The sequence below is a fragment of the Littorina saxatilis genome, linkage group LG10, assembly GCF_037325665.1.
Source record: "Littorina saxatilis isolate snail1 linkage group LG10, US_GU_Lsax_2.0, whole genome shotgun sequence".
Taxonomy (NCBI): domain Eukaryota; kingdom Metazoa; phylum Mollusca; class Gastropoda; order Littorinimorpha; family Littorinidae; genus Littorina; species Littorina saxatilis.
The window spans coordinates 18296497-18318271 of record NC_090254.1 but is presented as its reverse complement, the minus strand read 5'-3'; the positions used below and the strand labels follow the sequence as shown (position 1 = coordinate 18318271).

At 42.3% G+C, this 21775-nt stretch overlaps 1 protein-coding gene across 1 annotated transcript; it reads left to right on the top strand.

The window, feature by feature from the left end:
- The first annotated feature begins 1491 nt into the window (after positions 1-1491).
- On the top strand, positions 1492-20896 carry LOC138979050 (zinc finger protein castor homolog 1-like). The gene is made up of 10 exons (XM_070351860.1): positions 1492-1516; positions 3032-3215; positions 4507-4594; positions 5347-5511; positions 6016-6232; positions 7824-7961; positions 9074-9947; positions 11219-11341; positions 11604-11724; positions 12152-20896. Exons 1-10 carry the CDS (start codon positions 1492-1494, stop codon positions 14546-14548), a joined length of 4332 nt encoding a protein of 1443 aa, XP_070207961.1. The 3' UTR covers positions 14549-20896.
- The last annotated feature ends 879 nt before the right edge of the window (positions 20897-21775 follow it).

Below are 21775 nucleotides of genomic sequence, written 5' to 3'. Positions count from 1 at the left end.
TTTTCAGCTTTGTTGTTAGCTAGAATAGAGGCACATGCCACCATTCCATTCAACATGACTCATAGAAATGTATGATGTATGACGTAATTGCATTGTGTGTAATGACGCGGCTGCCTCTGTAGTTATTCCAGCCTTTGAAGAAATGGCGTTTTTCCTTGCTTGGACACATTTTTCCTTTTCTTGGATGTTTCAGGAGTTTGGGTGAGTTTGGTGTATATGGTTGAACACAATTTAAAATTTGCATAAAAGTGTATTAAAATAAACAGTGGTAGCCAGTCTCATCTGTTGTGTCGACAATTTAATCTCTTTTGTGTGACCTCAACTTGACCCCTCTGAATGCTCTCAATCATGGAAATTGACCACACTTTGATTATAACCAAACAACATCAAAACTTTGGAATGTGTGAAGTTTCAAAGGTGTTGCTTAAAAGGCGTTCGTGAAAATGACAATTGTATGTGTCTGACTTCAATGCGACCCCGCTGCGACCTTGACGTTTGATTTTATCAACCAGACTTTCATCATGTGTGAATGACTTCAAACACTATAAAACTAGTTGAAGAAATTGACAATTTTTCAAAGTTTAAGCCAGATGGCACTGCTGTGACCTTGAAATTTGACAAACATTAACCAGGCGGTCACCTTTTTTAGAAAATATCCTTAAAGGATCTTTAACCTTACTGTGACCTTGGAATTTGATGAGGTTTAATTTAACTTGCGTAGTGTGCCAAGTTTCAAGGCCCTAGCTTCAAAAACATATGAGAAAACCTCATTGAAAAATGTATATGTTTGACCTCAACGCGACCCTGCTGTGACCTTGACTTTTTCAACCAGACTTTAATCGTGTGTGAACATTATACACTAGAACTGTGTGTATTTTCAAAGCTCGTGCTATAAACGCGCTGAATAAATTGAAAATATTCCACATTTGGACCAGATGTGACCCCGCTGTGACCTTGAACTTTGACAAAGATTAACAAGCAGGTCACTTTTAATGAGGTTTTATAAAAATGCTGAAAGTATGTGAAGTATGTAAAGTCTAACTGATCTAGTATTAAAACATGTAAGACGTGACAACGACAATTTTCCAGTTTGCAAAGGAAATTTAACCTCGCTGTGACCTTGAAATTCAATGTTGTTTAGTGTGATGTGCACCATACCTGGAGGTCATTATACTTTGGTTGTGTGCCAAGTTTCAAAGCCCTAGCTTTAAAAACGTGCGAGATAACCTTAATGCTATGACTCAGTGCCGTTTTGAATGATATAACGAACAAAATTATCGTTATTTGTAAAATCATTTGGGTAAATTTATCTTTTCTTTTCGTAATTGGGTTCCAGCATCTGTTGTCTTAACAAAAATCACAATATCAGTCGTGTTTGTCAACTTTTATTTTTTAGCCCCTTTGTCCGCTTTTCGTGCGCACCTTTTGGCACTTAGTCATATATGTAATACATGCTTTTGTTTTGTGTTTTTACAAAAGATGCATGGCATAATGGTATTGCCAATTTACTTCAGCTGTATATTATCCTTGTCCGCTTAATGTATACATATTATCTGCCTGATTTCTTACCTGATTTTGTTAAACCTATTTTTCTTTTTGTTTGCATGTATGGAAGTGTATATTGCCAATTTAATTTGGTCGTATAGTATTGTTGTATTTGTCCGCTCAATTTATATACATATATTAACTGTCTGATTTGTTACCTTTTTTTTGGTTAAAGTTATATCTTTGTTTCAAAGCCCTCTGGGCCCAAAACAATAAAATACTTGACTTGACTTGACTTGACTCTCTCTCTCCCTCTCACTCTCTTTCCCGCCCTCCCTCTCTCTCTCCCTCTCACTCTCTTTCCCGCCCTCCCTCTCTCTCTCCCTCTCACTCTCTTTCCCGCCCTCCCTCTCTCTCTCCCTCTCACTCTCTTTCTCGCCCTCTCACTCTCTTTCCCGCCCTCTCTCTCCCTCTCACTCTCTTTCCCGCCCTCCCTCTCTCTCTCTCCCTCTCTTTCCCGCCCTCCCTCTCTCTCTCCCTCTCACTCTCTTTCCCGCCCTCCCTCTCTCTCTCCCTCTCACTCTCTTTCTCGCCCTCCCTCTCTCTCTCTCTCTCACTCTCTTTCCCGCCTTCCCTCTCTCTCTCTCCCTCTCACTCTCTTTCCCGGCCTCCCTCTCTCTCTCCCTCTCACTCTCTTTCCCGCCCTCCCTCTCTCTCTCCCTCTCACTCTCTTTCCTGCCCTCCCTCTCTCTCTCCCTCTCACTCTCTTTCCCGCCCTCCCTCTCTCTCTCTTTCCCGCCCTCCCTCTCTCTCCATCTGTACTGGATATTCTTTCATTGTCACTAAGTTTTTCTTTCCTTTGTATTTTCTTTTTGAGTCACTTGAGAAAAAGTGACTCTATGTAATCGGTCAGTGTTAGTCTGTCCGGCCGGCCGTCCGGCCGGCCGTCCGTAGACACCACCTTAACGTTGGACTTTTCTCGGAAACTATCAAAGCGATCGGGCTCATATTTTGTTTAGTCGTGACCTCCAATGACCTCTACACTTTAACGATGGTTTCGTTGACCTTTGACCTTTTTCAAGGTCACAGGTCAGCGTCAAAGGAAAAATTAGACATTTTATATCTTTGACAAAGTTCATCGGATGTGATTGAAACTTTGTAGGATTATTCTTTACATCAAAGTATTTACATCTGTAGCCTTTTACGAACGTTATCAGAAAAACAAGGGAGATAACTAGCCTTTTCTGTTCGGCAACACACAACTTAACGTTGGGCTTTTCTCGGAAACTATAAAAGTGACCGGGCTCAAATTTTATGTGAACGTGACTCATTGTGTTGTGAATAGCAATTTCTTCCTGTCCATCTGATGCCTCATATAATATTCAGAACTGCGAAAGTGACTCGATCGAGCGTTTGCTCTTCTTGTCTTTTTTCTCTTATCTTTTTGATCCTTCATTCTCTTGTGTAGATTGCTTTGACCTCTTTGATTGGTTTTTGAGGCTGAGAAATTCTATTTATGTCTGACAATGTTTTCTAACTATTGCAGGTATTTCGAATTCCATCTCAGCCTTAGGACTTGTCAGCACAGATGCAGGTCAACTCAAGAAACCAAATGGGAATTCAACCAAATTCAAATTTCACAACGTCAAGCCTTCCCTCAAGCATTCCTTTGGAAACACTGGCTTTCATCAGAAAGTGTCGTCTTCAGACTACAGTAAATACATCAAGAAGTGAGTTGGGCATACACACACAAAAACATCCGCATCTGCGATATTTTGAACAGATTAATTAAGAGAGGATTTTTTGCATTTCTAACTTATGAGTTTCAACATAATTATGCATATGTGTGACACTGACAGGGAGACTACTGCGTCAGAGCGTGAGCTATTTATAGCTCGGCGTTTCTTCTACGTCGCTCACACCTATGAATTGTAGAGTTCTGTTTGTGATAGGGACTGGCTTTAGCTGTCTCTGTGTATGTTCTTGGGAACCTTTGCGTACCCATAACAGTTTTTATAGGGCTAAGAAATTAGCTCAAAAATTCTCAATCCTGCTTGACTGAGCTTTGCCTCCAAAGGTGATTGTGGTGTTCCAGCACTCGGTTACATATTTAGGGGCGTTTTGGCATCAGAGGTGTGGGACAGAGAGTGAAACCCTTTTACAGGAAAGCATTATCCTGATCTTTGGAAGATAACAAAATGAGACAGACACGGACAGGCAGACAGACAGTGTCTGTGGGTGCACGAGGGCATGCTTGTACACCAGTGCACATGCAGGTACAGTAGAACCCCCCTTTTAAGACCCCCTACCCACCCCCCCCTCCTAATTTTAGAAACCCTCCTTTTTGAGACCTTGGGGTTTTGTTTAGACTTAATTCATGGGCGGGGATGTAGCTCAGTCGGTAGCGCGCTGGATTTGTGTCCAGTTGGCCGCTGTCAGCGTGAGTTCGTCCCCACGTTCGGCGAGAGATTTATTTCTCAGAGTCAACTTTGTGTGCAGACTCTCCTCGGTGTCCGAACACCCCCGTGTGTATACGCAAGCACAAGACCAAGTGCGCACGAAAAAGATCCGGTAATCCATGTCAGAGTTCGGTGGGTTATAGAAACACGAAAATACCCAGCATGCTGCTTCCTCCGAAAACGGCGTATGGCTGCCCAAATGGCGGGGTAAAAAACGGTCATGCACGTAAAATTCCACTCGTGCAAAAAACTCGAGTGTACGTGGGAGTTTCAGCCCACGAACGCAGAAGAAGAAGAAGAAGACTTAATTCTGTTCTTAACCTCTGTAAATGTACCCCCATTTTAAGACTCCCTCCTTTATAAGACCTGATTTTCTAAGATTTTTGGAGGTCTTAAAAGGGGGGTTCCACTGTACTAAATTCTTTTCACTTTCATTTTTGGTGTAGGATTCAGTATACTAAATATCCTACTTGTTCTGACATTCTGTCAGTAATTTCTTTTGTTCATAAAAGTGTGTTAATAGAACAGCTGAAGTAATGTACGTCCTTATATTTGTGTTGAGGTTCCACAGCGGTGCAGACTGCGGGGGTAACCATTGTCGTGACCTGGGCTACAGGGATCACTACCATTGCCATGACTGCAACTTTAAGGTAAGCATAACCCCGGCTGCCTACTCCTCGGGCGCAGTGTCGTGGTGGTAAGACGTCGGCCTCCTAATCGGGAGGTCGTGAGTTCGAATCCTGGTCGCTGCCGCCTGGTGGGTTAAGAGTGGAGATTTTTCCGATCTCCCAGGTCAACTTATGTGCAGACCTGCTTAGTGACTTAGCCCCCTTCGTGTGTACACGCAAGCACAAGACCAAGTGCGCATGGAAAAGATCCTGTAATCCATGTCGGAGTTCGATGGGTAATGGAAACACGAAAATACCCAGCATGCCTACTCAACGAAAGCGGAGTGAGCTGACTATGCTCTCAGAGTATAGTGTGGGGAACCCACATGGGCAAACGAGCTCACACGTAACCAGAAACATTCTGGAACGCTGAAGAAGAAGAAGAAGGTCCTGGTATCCGCTTATTTAAGAGGTACTTAAGAAATGAAGTTTCAGAGGGGGGGAAAAATTCAGAGGAAAAAAAATTCAAAACTTCATTTTATATTGTATGAACTATGCATCACTGCATTGGCTCTACTTGATCTTTATTTTTAAAGTTGCAGGTTAAATTCCTTCTATTTAATAAGAACAAGAAGTTTGATTTTGTGCCAAAACCTCCTCAGATTGCGTAGCTTTTGATTGTGCCTAAACAAAATGTCCACACTTAAAGGGGGCGTTCTTGAATTGTGCATTAAAATGCATACAGTATCCGATTCTTCACCCACGCTTCAGGCAGGATGTTGTGTTTTCATCAGGTCTTCATCAAGAAGGAGGAGATGGTACGTCACTACAAGTGGCACAAGAAGCGTGACGAGTCTTTGCAGCATGGCTTTCTTCGTTTCTCCCCCCTTGACGACTGCACGGTCAAGTACGGCAGCTGCGCTCACAACAAGCGACAGACCCACTATCACTGTGTACAGGTAATTTCATCTAATTAAGGTGTGAAAAGCGTCATACTGTACAGTGGCAAGTTTAGATGTTTAAACATTTCCCTTGTACAGCCGGAGAGCCGGAGTGGCACAGTGGTTAGTCAGCGCTTGCCTCACGCTGGAGGTCGTTCAAATACCCGATTTTTACGAGCGCTCTCCAGTCCACCCAGCTGGAAATGGGTATCTGACCCTACTTAGGACCGGGGAAGGCGAAGGCAGCGACGGAGAGGAGATGGGCACCGTCCTTATAAAGCTGGCCCTAGACAAGTTGAGATCTTTAACATTTCACCCCCTTACGATCAAATTAATATGGTTATGGGAATACCTTAATTATCTTTACATTTACCATGGAAAACTGGTTGATAGGGGTTGTCATGGAGCAGGCATTTCCTCCCAAGGAAAACCTCACATTTTGATGTTGGAAGACTGTATGCTTCAACGTTTTTATTCACCTTATCCTTTTCTTCATTGCATGTATTGTGTTCCTCATTTCAGGCGGGCTGTGACAAGGTGTACATCAGCACGTCTGACGTTCAGATGCACGCCAATTATCACCGCAAAGACTCCGCCATCATCCAGGAAGGCTTCCAGAGATTCCGCGCCACCGAGGATTGTGGGACGACCACTTGCAGCTTCTACGGGCAGCGGACGACTCATTTCCACTGTCGTCGCCCAAGCTGCAACTTCACCTTCAAGAACAAAGCTGACATGGGTTAGTGTTGGGCGTGAACAGAAGCCTGTCCTTAAGTGGGCCAAGGCGACTATGTGAAGTACACCTCGCGAAACTGGCTGCACAGAGCTTTAGCACTGAGTTTAGGGTTAAACGACTTTGGGAAGACTTCGCGTAGTCGGCTTCGGGGTCAGTTAAGGACTACCTTGATGTTGGGCTATTTGATTTGGGGAGGATGTACAGTGGTACCTGTGATGAAAGGACACCCTTGGGACCGGCTGAAAAGTGTCCCTACATTGCAGGTGTCCTGTCATGACAGGCAGGAAATGAAAATAAAAGATGAAGGGACAAAAGAAGGCTACCCCTCCTCATCATCCTCCTTCCGTCCTTACTTTTTTTACCAGCTCTCTAGCATATCACCAGAGGATATTAAGCCCCCCCCATCCCCCCCTCCCCCCCATCTCCACCCCCCCTCCCCCCTCCCCCCCATCACCCCCCCTCCCCCCTCCCCCCCATCTAGTATCTTCCCAACAGGTGTCCTTTATTGGGATGTGACCTGTCATCAGAGATTTCCTATCATAGGTACCACTGTATGTGTGTATGGGGTGGGTTGGGGCGGGGCCGTTGTGAAGTAGGGATTGAGAGGGTTGATGGTTGTGAATTGTGTGCCTGTATGTATCCACCCCCCGCGGGTTAGGGGGAGTCCCATATTGGTTGGGACGAGAAAGAATTTACCCGATGCTAACCAGCATGTCGTAAGAGGCTACTAACAGGTTCTGTTTCTCCTTTTACCCTTGTTAAGTGTTTCTTGTATAGAATATAGTCAATTTTTGTAAAGATTTTAGTCAAGCAGTATGTAAGAAATGTTACGTCCTTTGTACTGGAAACTTGCATTCTCCCAGTAAGGTCATGTATTGTACTACGTTGCAAGCCCCTGGAGCAATTTTTTGATTAGTGCTTTTGTGAACAAGAAACAATTAACAAGTGGCTCTATCCCATCTCCCCCCTTTCCCCTATCCCATCTCCCCCCTTCCCCTGTCGCGATATAACCTTGAATGGTTGAAAACGACGTTAAACACCAAATAAAGAAGAAAATGTATGTTTCCAGTGTTGATCTTCATGTACATTCTCTTGTGTAGTTCTATGTTTCGTATGCCAATTAGTTTGCTTACATCTGTAACATTGAAGCTTTGTTTTCTGCACTTTTTGCTTGAATCAGTCACTGTTTTGCTTTACGTCATTCACATTTCATTTCAATGGTGAGTGGTTAGAGAGTTCATTTGGCTAATGTTCTTCAAGTTTCCCTCCTTGAATATTAATCTGCACAGCATGGACTGCGGTGATTTTGGACAAAAATTATTGCTGCTGTTTCCAATAGAGTTGCTAAACTAGAAGTTGTTTGATTTAACTATGACACATTCAAAAACTAAAATAAACAACAAATGTAATATGGAGACAATACAAAATTGTGTGCGAACTTTGCAGGTTTCCAATGTTGCATGCACTTGATTTTGTACCATTACACAAAACAGGTCTTCTTGTGCGTCAACCAAAGGCAATGGAACACAGAATGAACCCTGAATGATATTTTTTGAATGTTGTTGAAGTAACGTAAAATCTTTGATTGTTGCAGAAAAGCACAAGAGCTACCACCAGAAGGATGAGATACTGGGGCGCGATGGCTTCAAGAAGTTCATGAAGTATGAACACTGTTCATTCCAAGGCTGTCGCTTCTCCAAAGTCAGCAATCACATCCACTGTATCAGGCCAGGTTAGTTCACTCGTACAGTGGAACCCCCCTTTTAAGACCTTCAAAAATCTGAGAAAATCAGGTCTTAAAAAGGAGGGAGTCTTAAAATGGGGGTAACTTTACAGATGTAATGAACAAAAAGTCTAAAAAAACATGGTCTTGAAAGGGAGGGAGTCTTAAATTGGGGGGTCTTAAAAGGGGGGTTCCACTGTACCTCCTTTTACGTTTATACTTGCTTACTTACTTAGTCCTCTTTGGACGGGATCGACTGTGCATAAAAGACATACAGGTACAATATCGATCAAAAAAACAAAAAAAAACACCGAGACGTCTCCTTTTGACCCTCTTGTTGGAAGTGAAATCTCTGACGCCAAAAGCCAAATAAAGTTTGAAAAGACATCATAACGTGAATAATGGAATCACATAAAAATTCTGTTGCTTTTTGTGCTTGTCTCCCGAGGAAGCGACAAAGAGTTTTGAGAACGAAGTTTGTCTTGGTGACTTCAACAAATCACTGTATCCCTTTCAGTCTTTGTCTTTTTATCCCTGAGGATATATCTTTAAATCAGTTTGGAATCATAATTCTACTTAAATCTACCATTTGACTTTAGTTTTCATTATGCAGGGTAAACAATGAATAAAGCATGAGATTCCTGATTACAGTCAGAGTGGTGTGTGTGAGGGGAGACTACCAGATCAAACCTTGACAATATGAGATCGATGTTTAAATGAGGCCTTAAAAATTAGGCCATGATACTTCCACATCATACATATAACAGACTTGGGGTGAGAGATAGGGATTATAACTTTTTTTTAGAAAACTTTCTTCTTCTCCTTTGTTCATGGGCTGAAACTCACATGTTCGCTCATATTTTTGCATGAGTCAATTTTTAAGTATATGACCGTTTTTACCCCGCCATTCAGGCAGCATACAGCGATTTTGGGAGATTTTAAAACTGTAATATTTGGCAATCATGATGAAGATATTATACATATCAAGCTGATTTTTTCCTTGTATGCGCATATACAGAACTGGAAGGTGTACACAGTTGTTCAGGTAGCTTCGTTTAATCTTCAGAGTTCATCAACATTTGTTGGTTGAAATTATCCTCCTCCTCCTCCCCGTGTTACAGGTTGCTGCTACGTCCTCCACTCCACTGCTCAGCTCTACTCACACAAGCGCAAACACGAGCGGCGAGAGTTTGAAAACCTCTACCGCACTTTCCGCCAAGCTCAGCGTCCGCAAGTCCAGCCGTCTGCGGCACCGGCTCAGCGTTCAGGCCAGCAGAATCCCAGACCTCTGGCACCAGCTGTCGCTGGTATACCCGCCGGTGCCGTCTCTCTGGGCACAAAGGTCAACCTGACCTCCATCCCCATCGGAAGTTACGGCGAACCCATGGTGGCACGAACAGTGGTGGCAGGCCAACTCATGCAGCCTATGTCTATCCCCATTAAGATTGGTGCCGGAGGTGCAATTCTGGCACCGAACGTTTCCGTGGTTTCCGCCGGAGCCCAGACTTTGCCTATCGCTAGCGCCGCTGCTGCTATCATGGAGGCTAAACCTCTGGCACTGACGACCCCCTCCTCCACCCAGACTAAACCCACCGCCAGCAGTAGTGCAGGAGCAGCGAACAAAGCACCAGCCATCACCATCAAACAGGAACCCAAATCTGAGGGTGAAAGCGACACGGAATCCCAATCCGTCACCAAGAGCACCGGCACATCACCTCTGCCGTTCTCCTTGCCGGCAAACCTTGAAACAGTGAAGAGCGAGAATCTCAATGATTCGCTCAACCTTGCCATTCCCGTCAGTAAGGAGGCGGAAGAAGCGCTGAAACAAGGGGTGGTGGTGAAGTCGGTGGCAGAGTCTGGGATTGGAACGGACGGCGCCAGCCCTGTTGGCGGCAAGGAGTCATCTATCACCATGACCCTCCTACCGCCCATGAAAAGGGCGGGTGCCCCTGAGAAACGAGAGAGGGATGAGACATGGAAGAACTACTTGATCAGGTTGGTGGTTTGTTTGTTTAGTCAGAATTTTATTATGGTGGTCTAACTAAGTCTTGTGGATTTGTTATTTGATTTTCTTTGCAAATTTGATTATTTTCACTGAGAAGAATGTTTGTCTTGCTCAGCTTATGTGTGTTTTTGAGTCACTTGAGAAAAAGTGACTCTATGTAATCGGTCAGTGTTAGTCTGTCCGGCTGGCCGGCCGTCCGTAGACACCACCTTAACGTTGGACTTTTCTCGGAAACTATCAAAGCGATCGGGCTCATATTTTGTTTAGTCGTGACCTCCAATGACCTCTACACTTTAACGATGGTTTCGTTGACCTTTGACCTTTTTCAAGGTCACAGGTCAGCGTCAAAGGAAAAATTAGACATTTTATATCTTTGACAAAGTTCATCGGATGTGATTGAAACTTTGTAGGATTATTCTTTACATCAAAGTATTTACATCTGTAGCCTTTTACGAACGTTATCAGAAAAACAAGGGAGATAACTAGCCTTTTCTGTTCGGCAACACACAACTTAACGTTGGACTTTTCTCGGAAACTATCAAAGCGATCGGGCTCATATTTTGTTTAGTCGTGACCTCCAATGACCTCTACACTTTAACGATGGTTTCGTTGACCTTTGACCTTTTTCAAGGTCACAGGTCAGCGTCAAAGGAAAAATAAGAAGAGCAAACGCTCGATCGAGTCAGAAAAACAAGGGAGATAACTAGCCTTTTCTGTTCGGCAACACACAACTTAACATTGGGCTTTTCTCGGAAACTATAAAAGTGACCGGGCTCAAATTTTATGTGAACGTGACTCATTGTGTTGTGAATAGCAATTTCTTCCTGTCCATCTGATGCCTCATATAATATTCAGAACTGCGAAAGTGACTCGATCGAGCGTTTGCTCTTCTTGTTAAAAAATAAGATTTGAAGGTAGTTAAATATTTCTGTTCCATTTAAATTCAGGATGTATGTGTGCATTTCTTTGGGGATTGTCAGGGTAGGAATGGGGACGGAACTTGTGACTTTGCCACTGAGCAGACATGCACTGACAAAGATGGACATATGCATTCACACACATGCAATCACAGGCAACAGGCAGTCATACAGATAGACAGAACACACACACATACACACACACACATACGCACACACACCGGCACACACACACACACACACACACACACACATCACATGTGCATGTACATACCTATTCTTTTTCTCTGTTGCCAGTGCAAAACACGTTTACAATTTGAACATTATTTTTATGCTGGTTACAGGTACACAGCTAACGACCCTTGCAACTCGAGGTGTCAGCTACTGTACAAAGACCACTACCACTGCAAGATACAAGGCTGCATGGTTCTCTTCCGCTCTAAAGATGGTGTCAGAGAACATGCCAAGTAAGTGCCTGCATCTGTCTGTGTGTGTATGTGTGTTTGTGTGTGTGCGTGTGTGGTGCGTGCATGTGTGTGCGTGAGTGCGTGCGTGTGTGGTGCGTGCATGTGTGAACATGTGTTTTTGCATGAACTTGAATCGAAGACTACAAGTACACTAATGTAACATGTTTTCATTTGTCTAGTGTCTTAGCATGATCTAAAGCGTCTGTTGTTGTTAAAATGAAAGACAACAACTACACGTAAAATATGTTCTTGTCACGTGCAGATTCCACGACCTGCAGGATCGCATCACCCCCATGGTGTACGACAAGTATGATAGTGACATCGCCTGCCCTCACCTCAACTGCCAGTTCTGTCGCAAGGAAATGCACTACCACTGCAACTTTGTAAGAACATGTTGGATGATTTGAAACCCCCCTCAACAAATCTGAGAAAATCTAGTCTTAAAAAGGAGGGAGTCTTAGTTAAAATGGGGATACATTTGCAGACGGTATGAACAGAAAGTCTGGAAAAATCAAGGTCTTAAAAAGGGGGAGTCTTAAATATTGGGGGTCTTGAAGGGGGTTTCACTGTCGTACATTACCAAAGTGTGAAAAGTATAACAAATCTCAACTTTTAAAAGTCCCAGAAGAGATGAATGGCATTTTATGAGGGGAACTCCCTATTTTGATGTAATTAGTTAATCGAATGCTTTGTGTAAATGCTTCCTTTTATCTCTTTGCAAAGAACAGTATTCTTTTCATCATCATCATCATCATCATCATCATCATCATCATCATCATCATCACTAACCCTCTTTGCCTATTTTTTCAGACTGGCTGCAGTCACGCAGTAGCAGATCAAGGCCAGACCTTTGCCAGACTGGAGCACTACCGTATCCACGAGTTCGCCAGGGCTGCCGCTGGCAAGAACTACCGCGTGCAGAGTGGAGCGGGAACGACCGTCCGTATGGATGATCTTGCTCATCGCCGTCGAGGCAGACCCCCCAAATACCCGCGGCTGGACATTCCATCGGTCCCCAAGGTGGAATTGACGGAGCAGGAAATCCGCGAATCCAGTCAGAGGACGCTGGACGGAGAAGGGGCTGGTGCGGATGAAAGGATCATCAACGGATTCCGCAAGTTTGACGCTGAAGAAGAGTGTCCCAATGATCAGTGCATCTATCGCGGCAAGTTGCACTACCACTGCGGGCGGCCCAGGTGTCACACCGCTACGGATAGGATCGATGTTCTCAACCTTCACGCCAAGGATTTTCACTGCTTCGTGAAGATCCTGGAGCACTTTGAGTTCTTTGACCGCAACGTCAACTGCCGGCGTAGCCACTGCAACAACAACGGCACCAACCGCCACTACCACTGCACGCGCCCCCGCTGCGATTACTCCTTCGTGCGTCACAGTACAATGACGCAGCACGACAAGAAACACAACTCTGATGTCTCGTCCTCTTCTTCCTCCTCTGCCTCTGCTGTTGCCTCGTCCACCCCCCTGTCGCCAGGCACCCGCATTACCCCCATCCAACTGCTGCGACGTCCAGATGGCCAGACCTACTTTCCTATCATTCCTGCCCCTGCAGCTGCAGCCTTGGACAAAAGCGTGGTCAAAGCTTCTGGAACCTTCTATCCACTGTCTGCCCTGGGTACTTCAGTTTCCGGCACTACTGTCACTATGGTATCATCAGCGGGCCAAGCGTTAAGTTCCGGACTCACGTTGACCATTCCGGCCAATCTGATGACGGCGGGAATTCCGGTCATGGCCTCAATGGCTTCGACCAGTACCGCCTCTTCCACCGCTACCAACATGGTTCCCATTATTGCGGGAAACGTCATCTCAAGCGTGACTGGTGCCGTCACCAGCGCTGTGCCCTTAACGGTCCTCCTGCAGCAAAAGTCTGCAAACGGCATGCCCCAGCCGTCGTGGTCGGCCATGCGTAGCAGCATGCACTACTCCCTGCAGGCTAGTTGCGGCCGGCCATTCTGCAAGCTGAAGAAGAAGGACCACTACCACTGCCTGGAGTGTAACCAGGCTTTCTCCGACCCTGCCAGGCTGCGCAGCCACATCAGCAAGCACGGTGTCAAGTTCAAGAAGCTCGCCCAGTCCCCGTCCAAAGCCAACATTCAAGCCCCCATTTTCCTGCCAGCTGCTGCAATCAAAGCTGCAGGTCAAGTGATGTCACAAGGGGGATTGGATCTGTCGAAAGCAAAACTCAAAGATAGTCAGGCGGAAAAAGCGGGGGCTGAAGAAGGGGTGGGAGGTCGGGGAGAAGAGATGGTGGAAGATGACAACGACAGCCTGTCTTCGTCCCTCAACCTCAGCGTCAGCAATTTTGCGTCTCTAACGCAAGGGGACAACACAGTCACAAGCGCATCGGAGACGAACGATGAAAGTTCGCTCATCATCGACGAAGGGGCTGTTCATTCTGATGACGAAAGCACAGCAATGGATGAGAGCATCAATGGAAATGAAGATGATGGAGAAGATGAAGACGACATGTTGTCTACTTCTGACATCAGTTTAATGGCCAGCACCTCGGCCGCTTCCAGCCCCACCACCTCTCGCCGCTCAGGTCGCAAGAGGTCAGCGCCGAAAAATGACGACTTTGTCTCCAGCGATGACGCCAGCCTGCTGGCTAAACAGATGAAGCTGAAACTGAGCGCTCCCATCCCTTCCTCCACCCCTGCACCACCCGTGACCCGCAAAGTTCCGGACGGTTTCATCCGGTTCCACTGCAGCAACGACTGCGGGTACCTGCGCTGCGCCTATCGCCAGTCCGTCACGCACTACCACTGTGTCAGGCGTGAGTGTGGCTACGGCTTCAGTGACAAATCCCGCATTCTCCAACACCAGTTTCGACACGAGCGACTGGACAAACTGATGGGAGAAGAGTTCCAACAGTACCGAGCCACAGTGGGATGCGGGCAAGACTGCGAGTTCTCTGAGAAAGCTTCGCACTTCCATTGCCAGAAGTGCACCTTTGTGTGCGCCGATTCCAGCAAAGTGCTGGCTCACCGCAAATACCACGCCAAGATGGATAACATTAGCAGTAACGGCTTCCAGAAGTTTGGGGCTCTGCAGCGCTGTGAAATCCCCATGTGCGCCTACAGTCGCAAGCAGACCCACTACCACTGCACACACGATGGTTGTAACCATGCCGTCCTCGGCCCGGCACAGATGGCTCCGCACAAATTGAAGCATGCTTCTCATGATGTTTGAACATCTATAGATCAAAAGGCTTGATTCTATCCTTGCAGAAGGGGAAGAAAAAACTTTTGGAAGAACATTAGTTGTCTAGCTTGCTAAAAAAAAAAAAAAGCTCTTGACTACTGATGATTTTCAAAACTTGCCATCTTCACAAACTGGTTTGGACTCACAAGATCACACTTTTTACTAAATGTAACAAAAATGAATAAATCTTTTATAGTTTATTGACTGCACTCTGGAGAAAATAATAGGGCTGCAAGGACATTTCAGACTACACTATTATATCTTTCATTCATCTGTGGAAATTGCAAGGAAGTCAAATTGTGACATTTTTTAAAAATCTTTGGGTAATTATACACAGAAACACCAGTGTGAATATGAAAGTTCAGAGCTGGGAAGATCGAGCTAAACAACTGCAAGTTGCGTAATTTGCTTAGCTTGAGTGAAAAATAAAACAGCTGCTTTTCAACTTGTAGTGTGTGCTATCCTGGTAATTACTTGTTCATTTCAACTCTAAAGTAAATTTGCCTAAGCTCTTAAACCAGATTGTCAAATTTCAAGTGCTGTATGTTTGTTAAAAGTTTGCTGTGCTTTGAAGATTTGCTTTTTGGTTCTCATTCAGCTGTGAGAAAAATGAATCATGCATGAATAAGCCTTTCAAATAAGGAAGTGATTTTTCAACCTGATATCAGAACAAATAAGTTTGAGTACATTTTGTAATTATTTGAACTTTGAACAAATGTTAAAACTGTACTGCTGGTTGACTTGGTGATTCGAACCATTTACCCTGGTATGCAGAGACATTTTCTCTCTGCCGGCATGTCTGTGTGTGTGATAGTTTTGGTAATCTTTACAAATGTTTGATGAAAGAAAAACTGGGTTTGGCAACAATTAAGAGACTCCTTAAAGAGATTCGGCGTGTTGCGTCAATGAAAGAACATGGTCTTTTCAAGGTAGAAGTGGACATATTTTGTGATATGTATGATGCTTATTTCAAACCTGTAAAATGTGATCCTGTTTTCTATTTATTTTACTTAGAGCATTCTACAACAGATTTTGAGAATGGGAACAAAGTATATATCCTGGCACTGTTTACATCCAGTAAATGATTTTGCTTTATTTGTGAACCAGGCAGTATCCACAAGTGATGAAATTAAAGGCAAGGACAGCGAACAATGCTCCACTTATAAGGAGGACAGTTTGCCAAACACTGTGTTTAGGAAATGTATCAGATGAACATTGCCTGCTGTTTGAATGGCATATTTTGTAATGATCAGTTATTTGGAAATGGCAGCATTGTTAACCATTTTTGTAAATGCCTGTACCCTGTTTGATGCTGAGGGATACTGTTCAAATTTATTTGTCATAATGTTTATGTGTATATCACATGATTCAAGTATTGCTAACTTGAAATGCAGACCAGCATGTAAAATCAGGTCATAGTATGTTGACATTGTAATAATGTACAGTGGTACCTTTGTTTTAAGACCTCCTAAATTCTGAGAATTAAGATCTTTAAAGAAAGCCCAAAGACTTAAAGGCACAGTGCAGCTCACAGCCTTCGTTTTCCGTTTTTGTTGCAGCTGAGTGCATTTACAGTTCAAAAATCCTCCTATGGTAGTAAAACAAACCCAAAACTACCCAACGACGACATCTGTGAAGCTCGACAGTTTCTTGTTCACGCGAGTGCATAAATTAACCTAGTTATTACGTGGTGTTTGGTCGGAGTACGATTCAACTGAGTGATTCCGGCCTCCATTTTGTTTTACACAAACTCATGATGACGTCTGACATAGTTTGCTAGTGACGTGTCTTTTTGTGCATGATATGGTGATCTACCTGATCTAAATTTAGATCCAAAAATAGGCCAAGACCAGCCGGGTCCGAGTACAAAATTAATTCGTAAAAAAATCGCAGTTCTTGACTCTTTGGGTGCAAGTCAATGAAACTTGGCAGTTCTTCTAACGGATAGCTGCCTGAGGTATGACTAAAAGCCCCAGGGGCTCTGTGCACCTAGATTTGACAAGTTCAGTACCTTTAAAATGGAGGTAGACAGGCGCAGTGGCCTAGTGAATAATACATCGGCCTCCTCTATGGAAGGTCACGGGTTCGAATCCTGGTGGGTTAAGGGTGGAGATTTTTCCGATCTCCCAGGTCAACTTATGTGCAGACCTGCCTGTGCCTTTACCCCCCTTTGTGTGTACACGTTAGCACAAGACCAAGTGCGCTCAGAAAAGATCCTGTAATCCATGTCAGAGTTCGGTGGGTTATAGAAACACAAAAATACCCAGCATGCTTCCCCTGAAAGCCGCCTATGGCTGCCTGAATGGCGGGGTAAAAACGGTCATACACGTAAAAACCCACTCATGCGAAAACATGAGTGAACGTGGGAGTTTCAGCCCGCGAACAAAGAAGAAGGAGATAATGGAGGTAAATTTAGTGATGAATATGAAGAAAAAGTCAGAGAAGATGAGGGGATCTGATAATGGTAGGGGTCTTACACGAGAGGTTCCACTGTACAACATACACTGAGAAAAGTATAAAAATAACACTGGTTGCTTACGATAGAGAGAAATGGGGATCAAAAGGTTGAATTATTTATTATTGATATAAGCATCGTTATTTGGTCATGTGCAGATCCGTTTGGAATTCCAAAACACATGAAATGCACTTCGAAGGTTGTAATAAGAAGGTTTTTTTCTCACTATATAAATTCATAAGAAGCAAACTGTGGGAAAAGGAAAGTCATGAAACGCTATACTCTTCTCGTGCATATGGTCAAGCAAACCGCATTCCTTAATGAAGCATACATTCCTTGTGTTTTTAAGTATTCAGAGTTGATTGGTCATACATTCCTAAGCTGCTTTTTTTTGGCCATTTTTTCATGAGAATGCGGCAGTAACATTTGAAAGTGAAAGTTTTTAGCTCTATTGGGATGCATTTTAATACTTTGTCATATAATTATATATACACGAGTTGTCTGGGTATCTAAACAAGCCAGGAATTGCACAATTCATTCCTTAATACATTTCTTTTTCATGGGGTTCCAGACTGAATTAGTTTTGATGGACATGGGAATTATTGTACTCTTTTCAATTCTACACTGCTGTGGACACAAATAAAATGCAATTATTTCTAATCAAATTCTAATTATTTGTTGTTAATTATTGCAAAAGTTAAAAATAGCTTGCTTTTTGTTGGAACACCATGCTGTTTTTCCAGGACAGTTTTATATGCGTCCCTCGTTATTCTTATGTTGTCATATATTCAAAACCTCTGCATGGCCCATTTTTGGGATTCTTTTATCTTTGCTAAAGAAAAGTGTGAAGAATTTCTCTGCTGATTACAAATGTTGGACTTTGTAAATATGTGACTGCTGTAAGGTGTTGAATTTTCACAAACTATTTTAATACAAACTTTGTTTCTTCACATTTGTCCTCTCACTGCTGATTCAAGGGACTAGCAAAGTTTATATATGTTATCATTTTTCACACAGATGATCACTTACATCTGTTTTTCATCACATCCACTGCTGAATTTGTACTTTGGAAGATTTTCACTTGTATTTTTTTAATTCAATATTTTTGGAATGATTTGTTCTTTAAAACAATCCATTGATATGCAAATGTGTTTTATAAGATTAAGGGAGATTACTGCTTTTCTTGAAGTGTGCTTTTATGATGCAATTGAAAGAATTATATGCCTGATAAATCTTGCAAGATTGTGTGCACAGTATAATATGTGCAAAATTATGTCTGTTGTAAGTCATCTACCAGTTTGTTTCCTCTTACCTGTGATGATAATATAGTGCAGATGAAAAAGTTCTGTCCAGGACCTAGTTTTTTGGTATTTGTCATTTTTTTGTCTTTGACGTTAAAAAGATAGTTCATGTACTTTTGATGTGTAGTCCTTAGTTTGCTTGGCAGATGATAAAATGTAGCTGGTGTGTTGTTGGAACCATACAAAAAAACATACATTTTGATTTTTAGATGTGCAGATGTGTGTTCGTCGGTGTCAAATGATGATCGTTCCGTTTCTTTGTATTTCATCCACTGTTGCATCTTTGTATTTTGATAATAACTATATGCTTTTCTTCATCTGTACAAAACCAGATTCTTTCTCTGAAGATGGTATGTGGCTACCCTCGTGGGAGAAAATGCAAAGCTGAAAGTGCAGTTACCATTCCATTTTCATAGATAAACTCTTAATGAGAAGAAAGAAAAAAAGCATTCCAATAATATTTCTTAGGCTGAAGAATCCAGTCACATTTTTGAACAAATGTTGCTTTCAGCTTTCTTTTACAACGAAAAAATTGAAACCTTTAGATTCAAATCCGTCCATAACTCAATGCGTGTCTTTTGAACAATTAACAAAAAACTGGTAACATCACTGTACCTTGATGTTTGGGTCTAGAATAGAATCACAGATCACGAGACTTGGTCTCAAAGTCGTTTTATTCATGGATGCTCCATTTTTTTTAATATATAAAATTCATCTCAATGCCTTGTGGAAAGATTAACTGTAAGATGAACAAATGTATTTTCGTTTCATCTAAGAAGTTGTTTGTTTCGGATAAAGCACACAATTCTTCTATGCATTCCAGAGTATTTTCCCTCACCTTGCTGAATTTTGTTTATTGACGTAAATCACTTTATTTTCTTTAAATTCAACTGCTGATCAAGCCGATATATATTATTTATTATGGAAACAAATATTAACTTTGTTATACATGTATACCTAAACTATACAAAATGACTGTTTAAATTGTGTTATTTCATGTTGTCTGTTTTATTTAACAAGGAAAGAAACCTAACATGATAAATAATTTGTCAGAAAGTCTGAGAGAGATACGTCATTGTCATAATGTAAAATGATTTGTTAAATTAAAACATTTTGTTTTAATGATAATCATTGCATTGATTGTCATCTTTTATTTGTTTAAATGTTAGTGTCAGTGACATTACTAGCGCTCTTTTGTCCAAGGTTTAGAAATGCATGGGTGGGATTCTTCCGGTATATGCCGAAAATCCGGATTCGTAATGTCTGTGGTGACGTTTTTTAGTTGTTGATTATACAAATCCTTCAGCGTCTGGGGGCCCCCAGAACCCCCTCCCCCTTAAAATTATTCAGGATTCATGACATTTTTCAGTCCCACCCAAGGAAATGCTAATACATTGTATAATATTAATATGTTAATATACAAACATTCTACACTAGATATTCTTTCTGTTTTGCAAAAAAAAAATATCCATCAGACTTCAACACAGGGCCATATGGCATTCTCAGTACGTTTTTCTTATTATTGGTTCTTACTCATGAAACTTGCTCTGAATGTTATAAAGTATTATGTATGTTTTTTTCTAATTCTTTTGTATTCTTTATTTCAAGTCCTGTTCCAGCTGCATGTATGAGAAACTGGAGTCTTTGACTGTGAAACAGCATATTTTATTACCTGCCGCTGTGTTAAAGAATTTGAAAATGTGTTGACACTGCTGTGGTTTTTGTTTCCAAAATATATGTATTTCACATAATGATTAATTATTGTTCATTTTTACACATCGTTTTTTGTTGTTTTATAGACATTTAGTATTAGGTTCAGTCACAATGTACTAAATTAATTAAAATACTTCACTGCTGAAAAGTATTATCACAAGAGTGCTGATAACATTTCAGTTCATAATATTTTTCTCACCCATGCTTTGTTTGCACACTGTGCATGTATAATCACCCTATGAACAATTATATTCCATGTTTTGATGATTTCATCGATATCTTTTTTGTGTGAATGCAGAAAACAAAGTTAGAGAAATTGATCAATAATCTACTTGTACACTTTCAGATCACCTGGTTTAGGCATGTGTTTGTGCTTTTTGTTTTGCTAACCTGCAGTATGAATGGCTGTGTGTGTGTGTGTGTGTGTGTGTGTGTGTGTTGTGTGTGTGTGTGTGTGTGTGTGTTTGCAAAAGAGAGAGAGACAGACAGACAGACAGACAGACAGACAGACAGACAGACAGACAGAAAAGGAATGAGAGAAAGCAAGCAGGAAATATGGCCAACGTTGAAAGTTAGAATAGTTTTCATAGTACAGTGCAAGTATGTTTATGGTGTATGAAGAGAGTCGAGTTAATCTTCAGCACATTATTTTCTGTAAAACTTGCGCAGTTCAAAGTCTGTGTTTCCATGCTTAAAATCATGTAGGTTTGCACTTGTGCATAGTATGCAAGCAAATCGTTTTACACTTTGATTGATTGATCAAACAAACTTTTGTTTACCATTCCTATGTACTTTTTCATCTTTTAATCATTTTAATGAACATTTTTGTAAAGTGTGAGTGATGAAGTAAACAGATTGCCTATTACACACCATGGTGTTTTTTACTCAAGACTTTGTGCGTGTGTGTGTGTAGGTGTGTACATGCCTGTGTGTGAGCCCATGAATGTGCGAATGTCAGTATTTGATATATATATATGTATATAGCTATTCTGATGAACACGTGGGGGAATTCGGGGGCTGTGATTGGATGGTCTCTTCCGATCATCAAAGCATAATGCGGCGGAAGTCGGCCATTTTACTCAATATCCAAAAGCATATTGTCGATAACAAAGACGCATGGTTCCGGTTTCTTCCACGTGTATAAAGTACACGCATACCTCGCCAAGTTTGTTTCTGTGACTAGTCGACAGACGATGCCATTTGCTTTGTGTGTGTTTTTGTTGTTGCTTACTGTACATGACATACATTACGTGTAAAATCCAGTTCTTTAACAGGCAACAAACCTTGCAAATTTCCAGAAGCTGCAATCTGAAGCGACCTATCTCTGATTCTAGCAGACGATCTCTCCAATGTTTAACACAAAATCAGCAAACTCTCCTGTCACATAGAACGTCCATTGTATAGTGCAATGTTGAAATGAAGTTACCGGTCTGAAACATTTAGTCGTTTCTTCTGAGACAATCCTTGTTCTCTTATCATCTACAGATTTACCGCAGTCTTCACCACGCGAATTCCCAACAGAAGTCAGACTTTCGAACATACAATATACGTAGGCAAGCATGATACGTCATGACTTCATATGATTCCTAGCATATTGACGTAATGCTAAACATCCGGTTATCTCGAGTTTTCTCCGTAATACATGTCCGTGGGTTTTTCAATGTTCGGTTATTTCCGTGGCTTCATGCGGAAAGGGAACCGTCGTCTGCAATCAGCGACATGGACCATTCTGGTACTTGTTGCTGA